General features: G+C 43.4%; 1 protein-coding gene across 1 annotated transcript in view; it reads left to right on the forward strand.

The window, feature by feature from the left end:
- Window positions 1–6,752: 6,752 nt before the first annotated feature.
- The window catches only part of plxna3 (plexin A3), a gene marked incomplete at its 5' end in the record, with an annotated part of 102,772 nt that continues 91,723 nt past the window's right edge, over window positions 6,753–17,801 (forward strand). Inside the window, 4 exons of the mRNA XM_074682508.1 lie at window positions 6,753–7,144; window positions 8,881–9,071; window positions 11,318–11,865; window positions 11,940–12,104. Of these exons, the coding sequence (XP_074538609.1) occupies window positions 6,753–7,144; window positions 8,881–9,071; window positions 11,318–11,865; window positions 11,940–12,104 (1,296 nt within the window). The remainder of the gene's footprint in view (window positions 7,145–8,880; window positions 9,072–11,317; window positions 11,866–11,939; window positions 12,105–17,801) is intronic.

The raw sequence follows: 17,801 nt of genomic DNA on the forward strand, positions 1-17,801 counted from the left end.
CAGGGCTTTATGGAACTGTCTCTTTAAGACAAACAAGGCACTGTGAAACTGTCTATTAAAGGAAAATCAAGGCACTATAGAACTGTCTTTTTAAGAAACATCAAGGTTCTATGGAACTTTTCTTTTTAGGAGGCAACAAGGCACTATAGAACTTTCTCTTTAAAAGATTCAAGGCTCTATGGAACTATCTCTTTGATAATAATTTAGGCTGTTTGGAACTATCTCTTAAAGAAAAAACAAGGTTTCATGGGACTGTCTCTTTAACAAATATCAGGGCTTTATGAAACTGTCTCTTTAAGAAACATCAAGACTTGACGGAACTGTCTCTTTAAAAAAACAAGGCACCATGGAACTGTCTCTTTAAGAAACTTTAAGGTTCTATGGAGCTTTATCTTTAGGAAACATCTACATTGTTTTAAGCTACTTTTCTTTTTGACCCTTTAAGGAGATTTACCAATTTGTGATGTCACAGTTTGAGGAGATCTCATGTTGCTCTTGCTAAATTCTCATTGAACTTTTTGAATGAGCCAAAGTTTTTGGATTTTCTCTCAGGATTTTCTCTTGTTTCTCCCACAGCAGTGCAGTAAACTATGTTTATAAGTTTGTTTTGAAACTTTTTTGAACAGTTCCCTCCATAAAATATCTAAATCATGAGATACCCTCCTCATGCTCCGTCCTCTCACGCCGTCAGACGATGAACCGTGACGCTGGATCCCTCCAGGATCTGTTAATAACTAATGTCTCCATCAGGGGACGGATTAATGGGTGAATTGTGTGAGCAGACAGCGTGTAGCTGCCTCTGTTTCAGCCTCTTGTTCTTATCAGTGTCCGGCTCTTATCTCCCCATCTCCTCCTCCACCACCTCTCCATCAGACCACCCAAACACCTCCCTCCACCCTCCAGCCCTCCGCCCTGCAGCCTCCCAGCAGGAAGCCGCGGCACAATGTGTCTTTGTTGTGTGTTTATTGGAGCCTGAGATTCACACAGAGCCTCAGTCACAGGGAGCGAGGGGTGAGGAGGGGTGAGATGGGGTCACAGAGGGGGGATGTGGATGGAGGTGATGGGGAGAGTGTGCGGGACACTATTTTAGGATTGAAGTTGGTTTTTAACGGGCTAAAAACGGACCGTGTGATGGTAACATCAGCAAACTGTGGACACTGGTTTGAGGTTCGGTATCGAATACGCCTGAGGAGGAGGACGATGGCGTTCAAGTTGTTTATCTGAGGGTGAAAAGAGCCTCTTTAAGTCCCATGTCTGTGAATAGCATGATGCCACTCTGCCCTCTGGTTTCCCTTTGTTGCTGGGTTAGCATGGCTAGCTGATCTCAGAGTGTTCCCGAGTCAGATGAACGATGAACATGCTGGGTTGAGTTGTTTAAAGAGGGGGTATGTACTTTTTTTTCAAGTCTTTATTTTGTCCCTCTGGTGCCCCCGTAGTATCTTTACATGCTTTATAGCTCATAAAAATCCATAATTTTCTCTCTGGTGTTTTAGAAAACCCTCATTTCAGTCTCTGTCTTACATATTTTGTTTTAGCTCTCGTCAACCTCCTTCACTCTGATTGGCCAACCCTGGGGGGCGGGGCTATGTGCAGACTTTGGTGTTTAAAGCCCAGTCAAGAGATCTTTGTGTAATGGTATCTAGGGATGGAAACCATTTACATATGAAACGATAGGGTACCAATGCTTAGCACCTGGACACAGGTATTGGTACTTTTGTGTTCCATGGGACTTTCTCATTAACAAATATCAGGGCTTTATGGAACTGTCTCTTTAAGGAACATCAAGGTCCTATGGTACTGTCTCTTTAAAAAAACAAGACTCTATGGTACTGTCTGTTTAAGAAACATCAAGGCTCTATGGAACTGTCTCTTTAAGAAACATTTAGGCTCTATAGAAGTTTCTCTTTAAGGAAAAACAAGGTTCTATGGTACTGTCTCTGAAAAAAAACAAGGCTCTATGGAACTGTCTCTTTAAGAAACATTTAGGCTGTTTAGAACTGTCCCTTTAAGAAAAACAAGGCACTTTGGAACTGTCTCTTTAAGAAACATCCACCTTGTCATAAGTTATTTTTCGTATTTGACCTTTTAAAAAGATTTACCATTGATACCAATTGGATCTCGTTACTTTACGGTAACAATTTTTGGCACTTTTGTGTTTTATAAATATTCATTTGTTTGGTAATAAAGTCCCAAAGTTTTTCAATTTAGCATATTTATTTTTCAGTATATAAACTTGCAATGCTGCGTTCAAGTCCAGTACGGAAAATCACCTTCTCTTCCACTCAGTGCCTTATCAGAGTACCTAATCCGGTACCATTCCTCCACTTTTGGAGAAACAAGAAACTGTCTCTTTAAGGCATTTTCTATTTTTCTTTGTCATCCTGTGATGAGGACTAAAGCCGCTATCCACGAGGACCCCCCTCAGACCCCTCAGGCTAACGTAAATGTAGCGTTAGGTGGGGTTAGCTTTTAGCTTTTGTGAGTATCCAGGCAGGTATCAAGTGTTAGCGCTGTTAGCATGCACACACTCAGACATTCTTTGGTTCAGGATGATGGATGGTGGAGCGAAACCGTAGTCCAGTTAGAGAAACTCTATCTGTCTCCTCTGTCTGCCCAGCTGTCTATGGTCCACACACACACACACACACACTCACACACACTCTCACACACACTAGCGTCCATCTGTCGACCTCTCCTCTCCCTGGTCTCCCCCTCGGTTTAGCGGGCTAATTAACTAATGTGCTGATCTTTCACTGCCTCTTTGTGTTCAACAGAATGTGTGTGTGTGTGTGTGTGTGTCCTCCTGTATGAGTGTGTGTGACTGTGTGTCACAGGGTTAATTGTGGGCCTGGGCTCACTGTACCTCTCTGCTGCTGGAGTAAAAACTTTATTATCCTGGCCTCAGACTCCGACTCGTCTCCGTGTTTCAGACGTCTTCTTCTTCTTCTACTGTCTCATTAGCCGCAGATATCACTCTGTGTTTCTCTTCCTCTGTTGATGTGACACATGTGAGGAGTTAATCTGAGCACAGCGGTCGCCCTGCGGAGGATTTATTCCAGTGTTTCATCAAACCAGCAGACGTCTCCTGAAAGACTCCTTCCTCCTTCCTCCTCCTCCTCCTCCTTCTTCTTCTTCTTCTTCTTCTTCAGATGTTTTAATGAAGCGGCGGAGACCTCCTCTTTAACTCTGTCTTTCTGAAGTCCTGATGAATTTGCTGAAAGTCAATTACTACGCCGACGCCGTAATTAACGAGACGAGGCGTCTTGTTTGTGAGCGAACATGAGAGTTGTCACTTTTTAGTCAAAGTTCAAAGGATGGTTCAGATTTTGGAGACGCACCTTTCTGCTAGAAACCACATCGTGTGTTTGATCACAGTTTGGCTCCGGGGCTACAACTCAACATTTAACTCTCTTTAGTTACGCTGCTTTCAAAGTTTAATTAATCAAATCATTCTCAGGACTTTGAGATGTCAGAAATCTATGAAAGCTGTCTATCACATTCCCCCAGAGTCCACAGAGAAGTCTGCAAACATCTTTTTTGTGATATTCACGATGAAAACGCTGGAATTACAGGAAACAATCAGTGTTTTTACTCCCTGGATAAATTACTTTTTGACACATCCATAATTTTCAGACGCTCTCAATTTTCTTTTACAAAAAATCTCTCAATGCAGACAGAAAAAAAACATTTGCTTTCTTAAATTTGAGAAATGATGGACGCCAAATTAAAGCTGGTTTCTTTAAAGTCGCCCTGTGAATATTCTCAGACAGACTTCATGGATGATGTTTTATTTTCATTTTGCGGTTTAACTTTTTCTTTTGGCTCGACTTTCCTGTAAATTTCTGGCCTGTGCTGACATTTTCCAGAGCAGCTCATTCACACGTCCCCTCAGAGTGTGAAGTTTCCTCTGACAGACTGTACCGTACCATATCTTTATGTATCGTGTGGCGTTGTAACACATCTTTAAGTTTTGTATCAATTTTTTTTTTTATGGTTTCCTAACTCCTTGTATCGTTTCATATCGCATCATGACTTTTGTATATATGTTTGTTTTTGTATCTTTTCCTTTGGTATCTCTCCACATTGTATATTTTGGTTTTGTACCGTATCTTTTCATGTCACTTTGTACCGTATCTTTTTGTTCCGTGTTACTCAGTAGGGCAGGGAATAAGGGTGCTGGGGGTGCACCCAAAAATGTGTTCACCTCAAAGTAAATGGATGGAATAAAGTGAAAAAAGGGAAGAAAGAATTAGGGATGGGTTTAAACATTTGAAAACGATACGGTACTGATGTCTGATTCACGTAATTAATGAAATAAAGTTAAAAAGTGAAGTGGGGAATCTTTGTCAGAAATGAGAATGTGCTTGTACTGGTTTCGGTCTTAAAAAAAAGTGGTATCGAGCATCCCTACTATAGAGAATGCATGCATGGAACTTTCTAGTGTGTGGATCAGACCACAGTAAACCTGTGGGTTAAGAACATAGACGGAGGATACTTTGCTGTCTTTGTATAGTTACTGCTGAAGCTTGACTGAAAAAAAGTGATCAAATAAAAACTAATAAATCAGTGTTTCGCTCTCATACAGTCTACAGGTAGTTTTAAGGTGGGGCGTTTACTTTCATGTTACTTGGTGCACAATTTGACTTCATCGATAAACCAAACCACCCTTAAGATCAAAACGTCATCAGACCTTTGTGTTTGCTTTCATTCTCTTCCAAAAATGATGTGAATTCAGTTGAAATCTGAAAAACTGTAAAAGTTTACTTGGACTCTCATCGGCAAAAGATGTCTGTGCTTATGTGCAAATTGAATTGTATTGTTTCCTAATGTAACTTAATGTAACATTGTACCGTACCATAATATAATGTAACATAACATTACAATACACATTGTATGGGAATTGATATCGTATCATATTCTGTGGTCACATACTGTAACGTGCTGTAGTGTATCATACCACACAGAATCGTATCATATCTTGACGTACCGTACCATATCATACTGTATCGTACTGTACTGTACCGCACCATAATATAACATTACAAAACATAATGTAAGGTAATTTTTTGGCACCATGTCACATTCTGTGGCCACCTACTGTACCGTACCATAATATAACATTACAAAACACATGTATGGTAATTGTTTTGTACTTTGTCATATTCTGTGGTCACCTACTGTACCATACCGTAATATAACATTACAAAACACAATGAATGGTAATTGTTTTGTACTGTGTCATATTCTGTGGTCACCTACTGTACCGTACTATATCGTATAATATCATACAGTTAGTATCATATCTTAATGTACCGTACCGTACCATTTCATAGCTTGCTGTAATGTAGCATGACATTACAAACCGTAATGTATGGGAATTGTTTGGCATAGTGTCACATTCTGTGGTAACGTACTGTATCATATCACACAGAATTAAATCATACCCAATGGTAACAAATGGTAACATTTTATATCTTAACGTACCATACTGTACTGCACTGTACCGTACCGTACCGTACCGTACCGTACCGTACCGTACCACGAGTTGAGCTGAGATTTTCCAAGCGGCCCTGTCCTCAGAGGACTGAAGCTGATATGAGATTTCAGACACAGGGCGTTCACAGTCCAACCCCACATTGAAGAGGAGTGTTTGTATCTCTGCAGACGGTCTGTGTGTCCTCTCCTCTTGGAGTGTGTGTGTGTGTGTTAGTAATGAAGAAACATGTCAACACTCTGTACTACAGCCTGGCACCATTACACGAGCAGCTTTAAGATAAAGCAGGTGGTCTGTTCATGGAAAACTTGGAGCTCAGTGCTCGTGAAGAGCGACGAGTCCAAGAAATATCAGACACGGAGAAACAGAAAGACGAGAGAGGAGGAGAAGAGGAGGAACTGTGTCTCATATTCTCTGCTATCGATTCATGTGTCCACGCTGCAAACCAGAAGCATCACATGAAACACAGCTACAGTAGAGGGTTCAATTCCCCTGGTGGAACGCCCACGCTCTGAACGTTTGCAGCGTTTTAATGCAGGAATCTGCCGCCGCCACCGCCGCTGACGAACAAGGAGAAAATCCTCCATTTTGTCTCGTTCAGGGCCTCGCTGTGGATTAAAACCCGCGCTAATGTGGAGTGACGTTTCAGAGGCTTTATAGAGAGCTGTTATAGATACTGTGTGTGTGTGAGTGTGTGTTTGTGAGTGTGTGTGTGTGTAATCAAAGCTGTCAGTCAAACGTAAACGGAGGAGAAATGGCTGCCAGGAGGAGAGCGAAGTTTCCATCCAGCTCAGTGTTCGAGGAGCTGCTGAAGCTTTATGAGAGAATCAGAGGGAAGACAGACGGAAACAGATCGATACACACACACACACACACACACACACACAAACACACACACACACACACACACGGATAATCTCTCCACTGCTGTGTGTTTGAGACGCCTTGTAAATAAAATCAGGTTTTAAAGCTGCTCATCAGGCGGCAGGTGAGGAATCACAAACACCTCACACACACACACACACACGCACACACACACACACACACAGATTTGGCTGAGCTGAAGAAGTTCAGGTGTGTTACCTGTTAACAGTCTGTCTACCTGTCTCACACCTCACCTGAGACGCCCTGTTGTCGGTTTGTGTTGTTTGTAAATGGATTTTAACCAAAAGCAATCATCTTAAAAATGTCCCTCACAGGCTCCTGTAGTTAATCGTATCCTCTCTTTCTCTTCGCAGTCATGCCCGAGTGAAGCTGACTCGTCCTCCGACCTGCAGCCAGCTCTTCTCTCCTCCTCCTCCCCTCCTTTCCTCCTCCATCCCTCCATCCTCACCTCCTCCTCCTCCTCTCTTTCTCCACCATGCTCCTCTTCCTCCTCCTCCTCTCCCTCCTCTCCTCCCCCCTCCTCTGCGCCCCGGCTGCTCCTCCTCCTCCCACCGTGGCGTCCAGCAGGGCAGTGTACCGAGCGTTTGACACCTCCCTGACTCACCTGACGGTCCACAGGAGGACGGGCGAGGTGTTCGTCGGCGCCGTCAACCGCGTCCTGAAGCTGTCGGCCAATCTGACGGAGCTGAGGAGTCACATGACCGGACCGGTGGAGGACAACGCCAAGTGTTACCCTCCGCCCAGCGTGAGGGCGTGTGCTCACAGGTGAGACCTGTCTGCATGTCTGATTATACACCTGTCCATCCTGTACACCTGTTCACTCACACACACCTGTCTACACCTGGCCTCCTCACCTCTACCTAACCACCTGTCTGTCTGAACACACCTGTGTGTCTGCTTCAACTGTCTGTCCTCTCATGTCTCATTGCCGTCAGTCTGGCCTTTAGAGACCTACAAACCTGTTACCTGTCCTTCCACCTGTTCAGTGTGTGTACACCTGTCTGTCTGATTTCCTGTTGGACTCACCTGTCTGTCTGAATTCCTGTCGGACTCACCTGTCTGTCTGAATTCCTGTTGGACTCACCTGTCTGTCTGAATTCCTGTTGGACTCACCTGTCTGTCTGAATTGCTGTTGGACTCACCTGTCTGTCTGAATTCCTGTTGGACTCACCTGTCTGTCTACATATTTGATCTTTAAATAAGACTATCATACCTGCTCCCCCCCACTTGTCTTGCTGTCCCACCTGTCTATCTGTCTAAGGTCTAACCTGTCAATGGTCTCACCTGTCAAAGGTCTCACCTGTATATCACTCTTACCTGTCTATCTGTCTAAGGTCTAAACTGTCTTTCTGTCTATGGTCTCACCTGTCTAACTGTATCACCTGTCTATCTGTCTAAGGTCTTACATATCTATATGTCTAGGGTTTCACCTGTCTATCTGTCTATTCGTCTCACCTGCCTAACTGTATCACCTGTCTATCTGTCTATTCGTCTCACCTGTCTAACTGTATCACATGTCTATCTGTCTATGGTCTCACCTGTCTAACTGTATCACCTGTCTACGAGTCTAAGGTCTTACCTGTCTATCTGTCTTAGGTTTCACCTGTCTATCTGTCTATTCGTCTCACCTGTCTATCTGACTAAGGTCTTACCTGTCTATCTATTTCACCTGTCTATCTGTCTAAGGTATCACCTGTCTATTTGTCTAAGGTCTCACCTGTCTATCCATCTAAGGTCTCACCTGTCTATCTGATTGAGATCTCACCTGTCTAACTGTATCACCTGTCTATCTGTCTATGGTCTCGCCTGTCTATCTGCTGAAGGTCTCACCTGTCTATGGTCTCAACTGTCTATCTGTCTAAGGTCCCACCTGTTTATCTTTCCCACCTGTCTATCTGTCTATGGTCTCAGCTGTCTATGGTCTTACCTGTGTATCTGTCTATGGTCTCAGCTGTCTATCTGTCTAAGGCCTCAATAGTCTATCTGTCTCACCCGTCTAAGGTATCACCTGTCAATGGTATCACCTGTCTATCTGACTCACCTGTCTGTCTGTCATTGGTCTCACCTGTCTATTTGTCTCACCTGTCTATCTGCCTAAGGTCTCACCTGTCTTTGGTATCACCTGTCTATGGTCTCACCTGTCTTTGGTATCACCTGTCTATGGTCTCACCTGTCTAAAGTCTCACCTTTCTCTCTGTCCAAAGTTCAATTTTTTTCTGCCTCCATTTCAAAGCTTACCTTTATTAACCTCACCTGTCCAAAGTAACATGTCTTAGTCTTACCTGTCTGAAGTCTCACCTGGTTCAGCTCCACCCGTTTTTCTGCTCACCTGTCTAAAGTCTCACCTGTCTAAAGTCTCACCTGTCTAAAGTCTCACCTGTCTAAAGTCTCACCTGTCTCAGTCTCACCTGTCTCAGTCTCACCTGTCTAAAGTCTCACCTGTCTCAGTCTCCCCTGTCTCAGTCTCACCTGTCACTCTGCTCACCTGTCCATCCCCTCAGGCTGGAGTCGTCTGATAACGTGAATAAGCTCCTCCTGGTGGACTACACGGGGAACCGCCTGGTGGCGTGCGGCTCCATCTGGCAGGGCGTGTGTCAGTTCCTTCGCCTGGAGGATCTCTTCAAACTGGGCGAGCCGCACCACCGCAAAGAGCACTACCTGTCCGGGGCCAGAGAGGCTGATGGGATGGCAGGTAAGCTGGTCAGACACACCTGGGCTAAGATCAGGATTAGGATCAAGGCCTTAAACCCACCTGGTTTATCTGAACCCTGAAGTCCCGTTCCTCTGGTCTGCAGTCATTGCTCAGCAGATTTTTCGCTGACGTCACTTTGAGATCGTTTCCACCCTGAAACGGCGAGGAACACGGCGCTCTGGTGTTCCCTCTCCGCTTTGTTCCTGACAGGCTGCAGAAGCGTTTCAACCTGCAGGTGTCAATCATGTGTCAGGGTGTCAAAATGTTTTGCAGGTTTTATGCTAAATCTGCTGCTGCGGCTTTGAGTTTGAACAAAACGCGAATGAAGTGTGTCAGGAGCAAACGGGCGGTGATTGACGAGCAGACTTTGTCCCCACATCAGAGCCGTCCTCTCACTCGCCGTTTGTTGGCTGACACATCACGCTGAGATCATCAGATTTCACTCTCTCTGTTGTGACATAAATATGAGTCTGAGAGAAACCAAGCATACGCTCTTTTCTCACAATTAGTCTAATGATGAAACACACAGAGAAAGCTCAGCTCGAGCTGAAGGATCCGTCTCATTTAGGGTCAAAGGGTCACGTGAAGCTGCTGTCACTTGACGAGTCCAGCAGATATTAACAATTTATCACTTCTTATTCCAAAAAAATGCATTGGAAACTGTTTTTAATCATCATTTTATATAAATCTTCATGTTTTATTTGTGACTTTTGCAGTTTTGCAAAACAGAATCGTGACAGGGTGAGCAAGACCCCGACCCCCCAGTTTTCTTGTTCTGTTTGGATTCAAAACTTGGCCAAAAGCTGCTTCATATTTCTGTTTCCTGTTCAGAGACTGATGTTCTTTTGTAACAAAGCTAACTATTCACTGACGCTAGTTTATCGCAGGAAGAAAACTAATCGTCTTTAAACTTATCAGTTCAGCCAGATGGAGGCATGCACTGCACCAGTCTCAGCCTGAAAAACAGGAGTTATTATTTCATCTGTTGAAGAGAAGTGGCCAGCCTTGATTTTGAAAAACGAGGGTATGGTGGCCCGTAGGTCAGGCTTTTGCAAACGTCACAACACAATTGCAAGAGCCACAACATAAATGCAAAAAATAACAACACAAATGTTAACGCAACAACAAGAATGCTGACGCCGAAACATAATAGCCAGACCTACAACATAAACACTGACAAAACAACACAAATGCTAATGAAACAACACAAATGCTAAAGAAACAACACAAATGCTAAAGAAACAACACAAATGCTAAAGAAACAACACAAATGCTAAAGAAACAACAAAAATGCAAAAGCCAAAACATGATGGCCAAACCCACAACATAAACACAAACAAAACAACATAAATGCTAACAAAACAATACAAATGCTAACCAAACAACACATATGCTAATGAAACAACAAAAATGCAAAAAAAAACAACAAATATGCTAATGCAACAACACAAATGCAAAAGCCAAAACATAAAGACCAAACCTACAACATGAACACAAACAAAACAACACAAATGCTAATGAAACACACAAATGCTAACGAAACAACAAAAATGCAAAAGCAAAAACATAATGGCCAAACCTACAATATGAACAGAAACAAAACAACAAGAATGCTAACGAAACAACACAAATGCTAACGAAACAACACAAATGCTTATGAAACAACACAAATGCAAAAGCCACAACATAAAAATGAACAGAACCACACAAATACAAACACCATAACACAAACCCACACGCCACAAGACACAAAAGCCACAACAAAAATGGTGATGTGTCATCTTACTTTTAGCTTCATGAATTGGTCATGCCATTACGTTAGCATTTTAGCTTTATTTATTTTAGCTGAAGTTAAACAAGGAAAAAAAATATTGTACTTTCACAACTTATTCTGTCCTTTGGGATAACTGACCTCTTTTGACTTACATTGTCTGACACCTACCAGCCACCGTATGAACTAGATGCTGAAGTGTTAAAACCTGCAGTTCCTGGAGTGCCCACTAGAGGCTGGCTAAAGAAACACCAGAAACCACATACACACCTATTCAAAAAGCGGATCATTATCAAATTCATGACTTTTGTCCATATAAGGGCGTGGCTGATTGATTGACAGATGGTCAGCCTGTAGCCTCTTTAACTCGTCCAAATCAAGCTTAAATTCAATAGTTTCAAGATCGAATGGTTGAAACCATGGAGAACTTGTTTTACACAATGTGACCAATAACTCTGTCCTCCTCTTCCTCCAGGCGTGGTTGTTGGTGAAGACGACTGGAGCGCTGACCCAAAAAGGAAGAAGCCGGTGAAAGGCGGCAGTCGGTTGTTCATCGGCGCCGCAATCGATGGAAAGTCTGAATATTTCCCCACGCTGTCCAGCAGGAAGCTGGTGGCAGACGAGGAGAGCGTCAACATGTTCTCCCTCGTCTACCAGGACGAGTTCGTCTCCTCACAGATCAAGATCCCGTCCGACACGCTGTCGCTCTACCCGGCATTTGACATCTACTACGTGTACGGATTCTCCAGCCGCACTTACGTCTACTTCCTGACCCTGCAGCTCGACACGCAGCTGACGCAGATGGACGCCGGCGGGGAGAAGTTCTTCACCTCGAAGATCGTACGCATGTGTTCCAACGACACCGAGTTCTACTCCTACGTGGAGTTTCCTCTGGGGTGCACCAAAGACGGCGTGGAGTACCGGCTGGTTCAGGCCGCCTACAAACAGAAACCGGGACGGCGGCTGGCTCAGGCGCTCGGTTTGTCGGAGGATGATGACGTGCTGTTCGTCGTCTTCTCACAGGTGAGCTTTTTTCGTCCTTACTGGTTCTCGTGTTGTTAACCTCCGTCTTTCTGACTCTGTGTGTTTGTTTTTAGGGTCAGAAGAACCGCTCCAACCCACCCAGAGAGACCGTCCTGTGTCTCTTTACTCTCCACAACATCAACCTGGCCATGAGGGAGAGGATCCGCTCCTGTTACCGCGGCGAGGGAAGGCTCTCCTTACCGTGGTTACTGAACAAAGAGCTGCCCTGTATCCACACGGTGAGTCTCAGAGAGAGCCAAACGCCGACAAAGACCACATCACTTTGGACTGAGAGGTGTCAGGTTACAGTCTGTAGTTTAAGGAGAATCAACCAATCAGGAGCATGCATGCAAAACAGTCTGTTTGCAGAGCAACAGCAGGAGTTCTAGAACTCTGAGGTCATAGACAGAATTCTGTAATTGATGACCTCAGAGTTCTACAAAGTCATTGACCTCAGAGATCAGCATCTGGACGGACGTTACAATATTTTAACTTACTTTATAAGAAAACCAAAGTAAGAAAGTGTATAGAAAGTGTAAAAAGCTCCATAAGAAAATAGATGCTGACAGCTTGTCCATCATTGTCCAGTCAGCCAGCCTCCACCTCCACAGGGTCCAGGACTGAGCTTCTTCAGCAGTCTGTTCAGTCTCTGGATCCTGGATCCTGTCTGCTCACAGCAGGTGAAGCTCTTCCAATGTGGCCTTGGTGTCTGATGTTAGCTCTGTTAGCCATGTCTGTAAATAGCATGATGCTACTTTGCCCTCTGGTATTCCCTCTGTTGCTGGGTTAGCACAGCTAGCTCGTCCATCTTATTGGAGATAGATCTTACGTTCCCAATAACGATGGATGGAAGGACAGGTCGATGTCGTCACTTCTTAGCTCACACCTGAGAACCAGCACGTCGTCCTCACCTCCTTCTCCTCACCTTGTGGGAAACATCCGGCCTTGCACCAGTTAGCATTGACATGCTACAGGCTGCTAACAGCTGATTTCATATGTAAAAAATGCAGCCATGGTTACATGTAGGATCTCCAGACAAACACAGGAGCAAAAATAGCAAAAATATCACTGAACCCACAAAAGGTTTGGTGTCCATAACCAATAAATGAACCATACAAAGTAATGATCCACTCCAAATACAAAGATGACGAAAAAGAGTTGAACAAAAATCACAAGAAACGGACAAAGAAAAGAGAGCTGCTGCAATAGGCAGCCACAACCAACAGGGCGGCGCCCAACAATCAATGTGTAAACCCAACAGGTGTGGGAGAAAAATTGAAAATCGATATCAGGATTTTTTTTTTTTGAAAATACCAAAATCGTGATTCTTTGTATAAAAAAAAAAATCATTTTATTTTCCAAATTCAGATTTTTAATTTCTGTCTTTGTTTATTAACTGTATTGGTAAAAAGTTACCACTATTCTCCAGCAGAGGGTGAAATTTCTCTCTAACAAATTTGATGTGTATTTTTTTTAATATAATATGGCTCTTGATATAGTCTGTAGACATTATCATCATTTAACTTTTTTCATGGTCAGGTTAAAAAAACGAACTAAAAATTGCAAATATCAAAGAATTGCAATTTAAATCAAATTAGCACTCCGAAAATCATAATAGAATCAAATCGCGAGAAGAAGGCAAACAGGATAAGGTTTTACCGATCCGACCCGTACCAAACTGAAGTGATCCGTACCGGAACACTTAGTGGAAACACTTGTATGTAATTAGCTTACTCGCTAACGGCTAAACTTCTGAAATATTGCTTTTATCTTGTGAGAAATTAGCCGGGAAACACAGCTAGAGAGAAGCCTCTGTGTGACTTACTGTTTACAGTGAAACCCAGACTCACCACAAACAAGTGAAAGGACACTCTAGCTTACATCACTGTGTATCCAAAGGGTGACTTTAAAGACACTCTTGGTCTGATGTGGTAAGTTGAAGAAGCCCTGACGGGACGTTGTTTGCGGCTCACCCCTGGATGGAGCGTAATGTCTCTAAAGTTGTTCCCAGAGGCAGATTGTCGGCCTGATGATGAGCAGTAAACGCAGCAAACGGCCTCTCGGATGAATAACGAGCTGTGTGAATATGAATCAGATCTGTACAGTCATTCATCAGCCCGTGAGTCGTGTTTGTGAGTCGTGTTTGTGTGGTGTGAAGAGTTGGAGGCTTTGTTTCTGTGCTCTGAGCCAACGGTACATCATCTGGACAGAGACTGGCTGCAGGCACACACACATATAAACACACATCGAAACACACACACAAAAATCAGATTCATATTAATGCACGTAAACAGGAACCACATCAGTGTTTCCCCGCGGGTGGAGGGGTTATTTGAGGTCATGGGGGGTGTTTTTGGGGTGTGGGTGGAAAGATTATTCACGGCGAACAATGGAGCAGGAGACGGGCCCGGGTTTGATTCCTGGATTTGGAGAAAGGGTGGATGTGTGAGGTGGAGGGGTGGAGGGAAGGCAGCCAATCACAGCCAATCAACCACACGCTGATGGAAGTGATGAAATGTAAGCTAATGAGCCAGTGTGTGTGTGTGAGAGAGAGAGTGTGTGTGTGTGTGTGTGTGTGTGTGTGTGTGTGTGTGTGTGTGTGTGTGTGTGAGGTTTGAGGGCAGAAAGAGGAGGGGGTGTTGGTGTGTATGCTCTGACCTCCTTCTTTTATCATAAACAGCAGGGAGTGTGTGTGTGTGTGAGTGTGTGTGTGTCCATGCATCGATGTGAGGTCGAAACATGACATCCCTCCTCTTGTACATTGTGTTATTGTGTGTGTGTGTGAGTGTGTGTTTGGGCCTTGTTTTTCATTAAACGTCACCAGCAGGTCGCCTGTCTGCACAACATGCAACAATCTGTCCTGTTAAAGTGTGTGTGTGTGTGTGTGTGTGTGTGTGTGTGTGTGTGTGTGAGAGCCTCAGGACCTTCCTTCACAGTTAATAATGATTCCTCTACTGTACACACACAGACACACACACACACACTGCTTCCTCTGCTGTTGTGAGGACCATCATGAAACAGGAAGTAACAGTCAGGTTGCTTTTCTCCTGCAGATGTTGAAAATGTCCATCATGATGTTTTTCCTCTGAAGGTTTGGTGTGTGGACGTGAGCTCATCATCCTCTGACAGCCCTCAGTTCTTACAGGGGGCTGTGAGCTGAGCTGCTTCCACCATTAGCTTAGCTTTGTCCTGTCACTGTTCACATCCTGTCAGTTTGTAGAGTATAAATGTTAGCCTCAGAAGTTTCCTCCACCTCAAAATGAATTAACATGCTGAGCAAAACCAGCAGAAATATCAAATATAACCGTTTGAATTAAGAAGTTTCTAAGTGATCTTGAAAAAGTCTCCTTTCTAGATATCTGCCTGATCGTAATCCAAACCTTAAAATGAGATTATCTGCAACAATATAGATTATTACTAAATGCTATTTAGCTTCCTGATCAGGTGAGCTGATGGAGTTTAGAGAGAGGAGAGAGATCTGTGTTTTTCTTCTGCCAAAAATTATTTCTGTGATTAATTTTGTAGTGATGGTGGACACTGGAGCCTAACTGTCAGACAGAAAAAGGACAGAAGAGCAGAAGAAAGAGAAACAGGAGAGAGATAGAGCACGAGCTAAAGGCTACAACATAAGTAAAAAGGCTAAAACACAAGCTAGAGGCTAAAAAACACGCTTAAAGCTGAAACACAAGCTAAAAGTTCAAACACAAGCTTAGCACTAAAACATGAGCTTAAGGCAAAAACACAAGCTCCTGGCTCAAACATGAGCTAAAGGCTAAAACACAAGCTAGAGGCTAGAATAGGGGCCAGAAGCAAAATAATAAGCTAAGAGTTGAAATATGGGCTAATCCAAACTTCAAGCTAAAGGCTAATACACAGGCTAAAGGCTTAAATTAAAGCTAAAGGCTAAACACAACCTAAAAGCCTAAGCACGAGCTAAAGGTTTAAACACAAGCTAAAGGCTAAAACACAACCTAAAAGTTTAAGCAAGGGCTCAAGGCTAAAGCACAAGCTTAAGGCTACAATACAAGCTAAAGGTTAACACACAAGCTAAAAGCTTGTGTACAAGCTAAAGGCTCAAATACAAGCTAAAAAATTAATCTCATGCTCTTAAGGCTAAAACATGAGCTTAAATCTAAAAAGCAGGATAAATGCTTACACAAGAGCTAAAGGCTAAAACACAGGTTAAAAGCTAAAAGTCAAGCCAAAGGCTAACACATGCTCTTAAGGCTAAAACATGAGCTTAGAGCTAAAACACAGTCTAAATGCTTAACCACAAGCTAAAAGCTAAATAACAGGCTAGTGTCTTACACATGCTCTGAAGGCTAAAACATGAGCTAAAAGCTAAAACACAGGCTAAAGGCCAAAACACTCTTGTAAAAGCAGGGATATATGTTTACCCGTCTTAATCAAGAAATCAGCTGATAAAGGGGGCTGCTAGCTGAGCTGTCACTGATGCTGTTGCTAACAGATGAAATTTTTTCCCCACTGTTCTGTTCATTCTTAAAGAAAAATCAGTGCTAACTTTCAAGAGTCTTTGCTGTCATCCTGGCTTCTTTTGAGAACAGTGGGTGTGTCTTTATGGTTTTCTCCTCATGGACCAACAGGACGTTGATGCTGTTGTCTGTGTGTAATGGGCGGTTAGATCCATGTAAATTTACCAAACATGTATCACAGGTGGTTACTGAAGTGGTGTATCAGCCTCTGCTCATGCCTTCATGTCTCATGCCCACGTTTTGCATTTGATCACCATGAGATAAAACTTTTCTCGCAGCTTGGTCCGTGTTTTCTGTTTGAAGTCTCTTTAGACGACACGAGTTAGGAATGAGGACATGAGAAATAAAACAGAATCCGATATTTTTGTTAACAGATGAGTATTTCTGGATCCATAGACTCCAAATCATCCTCGTCCAATCATTCAGTCAATAAACCCAGAGCGCTGGTGAAGGACAGAAACATTTCCTTCAACAAGAAACGACCCTGAAGCTTTAACTCCGAGCAGCAGCTGATTCAGCGAGGCGTTTAAGGTCCTCAGAAGAGCAGTTAATCCAGCATCTCTGAGTTTCCAGCGTGTTATTTTAACTGTGGAGCATCAAGGCTTTAACCCGCTAATGACAGGGTTAGTGTGGAGCCTGTAATCACCGCGCTCCTCCCTGCTCTGAGCTACACACACACACACACACACACACACACAAACACGCACATTTAAACTTTGAAACACAGAGTAGAACATGGTATCTTCACATGCTGCTCAGAGACGTGTCCGTGTTATATCGTCAAAATGTGAGACAGAGAGGTGAGACGGGTGAGTCAGAGCACAAGAGACACAAGTTTATACCTCCAACGTTTAAGACTTGTTTCCACCAAGCGGTTCAGTACGGTTCATCCCGGTACGGTGCGCATGTTGTGGCTTTTCCTTTGTTTCAGTTAATAACTCAAGCTATATTTCAGCTACTGTCTCTTTAAGAAACATTAAGGCACTTTGGAACTCAGGGTTCTGTAAGCTAACATTCCGGAATGTTCCTCCAGAGAAGGAAAGAGCAGGACATTTCTGATTGGTTGGTGTGTATTTATAACCCGGTTTACACCAGGCAGTTTGGTTTGGTTTATCTTGGTACGGTACACATTTATGGCAATTCCTTTGACAGGTCCACAAATTACCAACCCGTACCGTCCCACTTTTTGGTACCCTTATGTTACACGGCAATTTGTTGATAAGTTAAAAGACTCACCGTACAACAACATTAAGAAAGAACAACAAACAACCCCGCCATGTTTGAATCTGCAGTCCACTTCCTGAAGAGAACTTCCTTTTTGTTTGGCGTCAAAAAGGCGTCACCAAACAGCATGGAACAGCTTTCCAAACAAAACTGTTCCCTGTTTTTCTTCCTCGTTGGATTTATTAGCACGGTACACTGTGTTGTGCAATACTGCCACAA

The sequence above is a fragment of the Halichoeres trimaculatus genome, unplaced genomic scaffold (genome assembly GCF_033239565.1).
Source record: "Halichoeres trimaculatus isolate MK-OKI-2021-1 unplaced genomic scaffold, fHalTri1.1 fHalTri1_scaffold_11, whole genome shotgun sequence".
Lineage (NCBI taxonomy): Eukaryota > Metazoa > Chordata > Actinopteri > Labriformes > Labridae > Halichoeres > Halichoeres trimaculatus.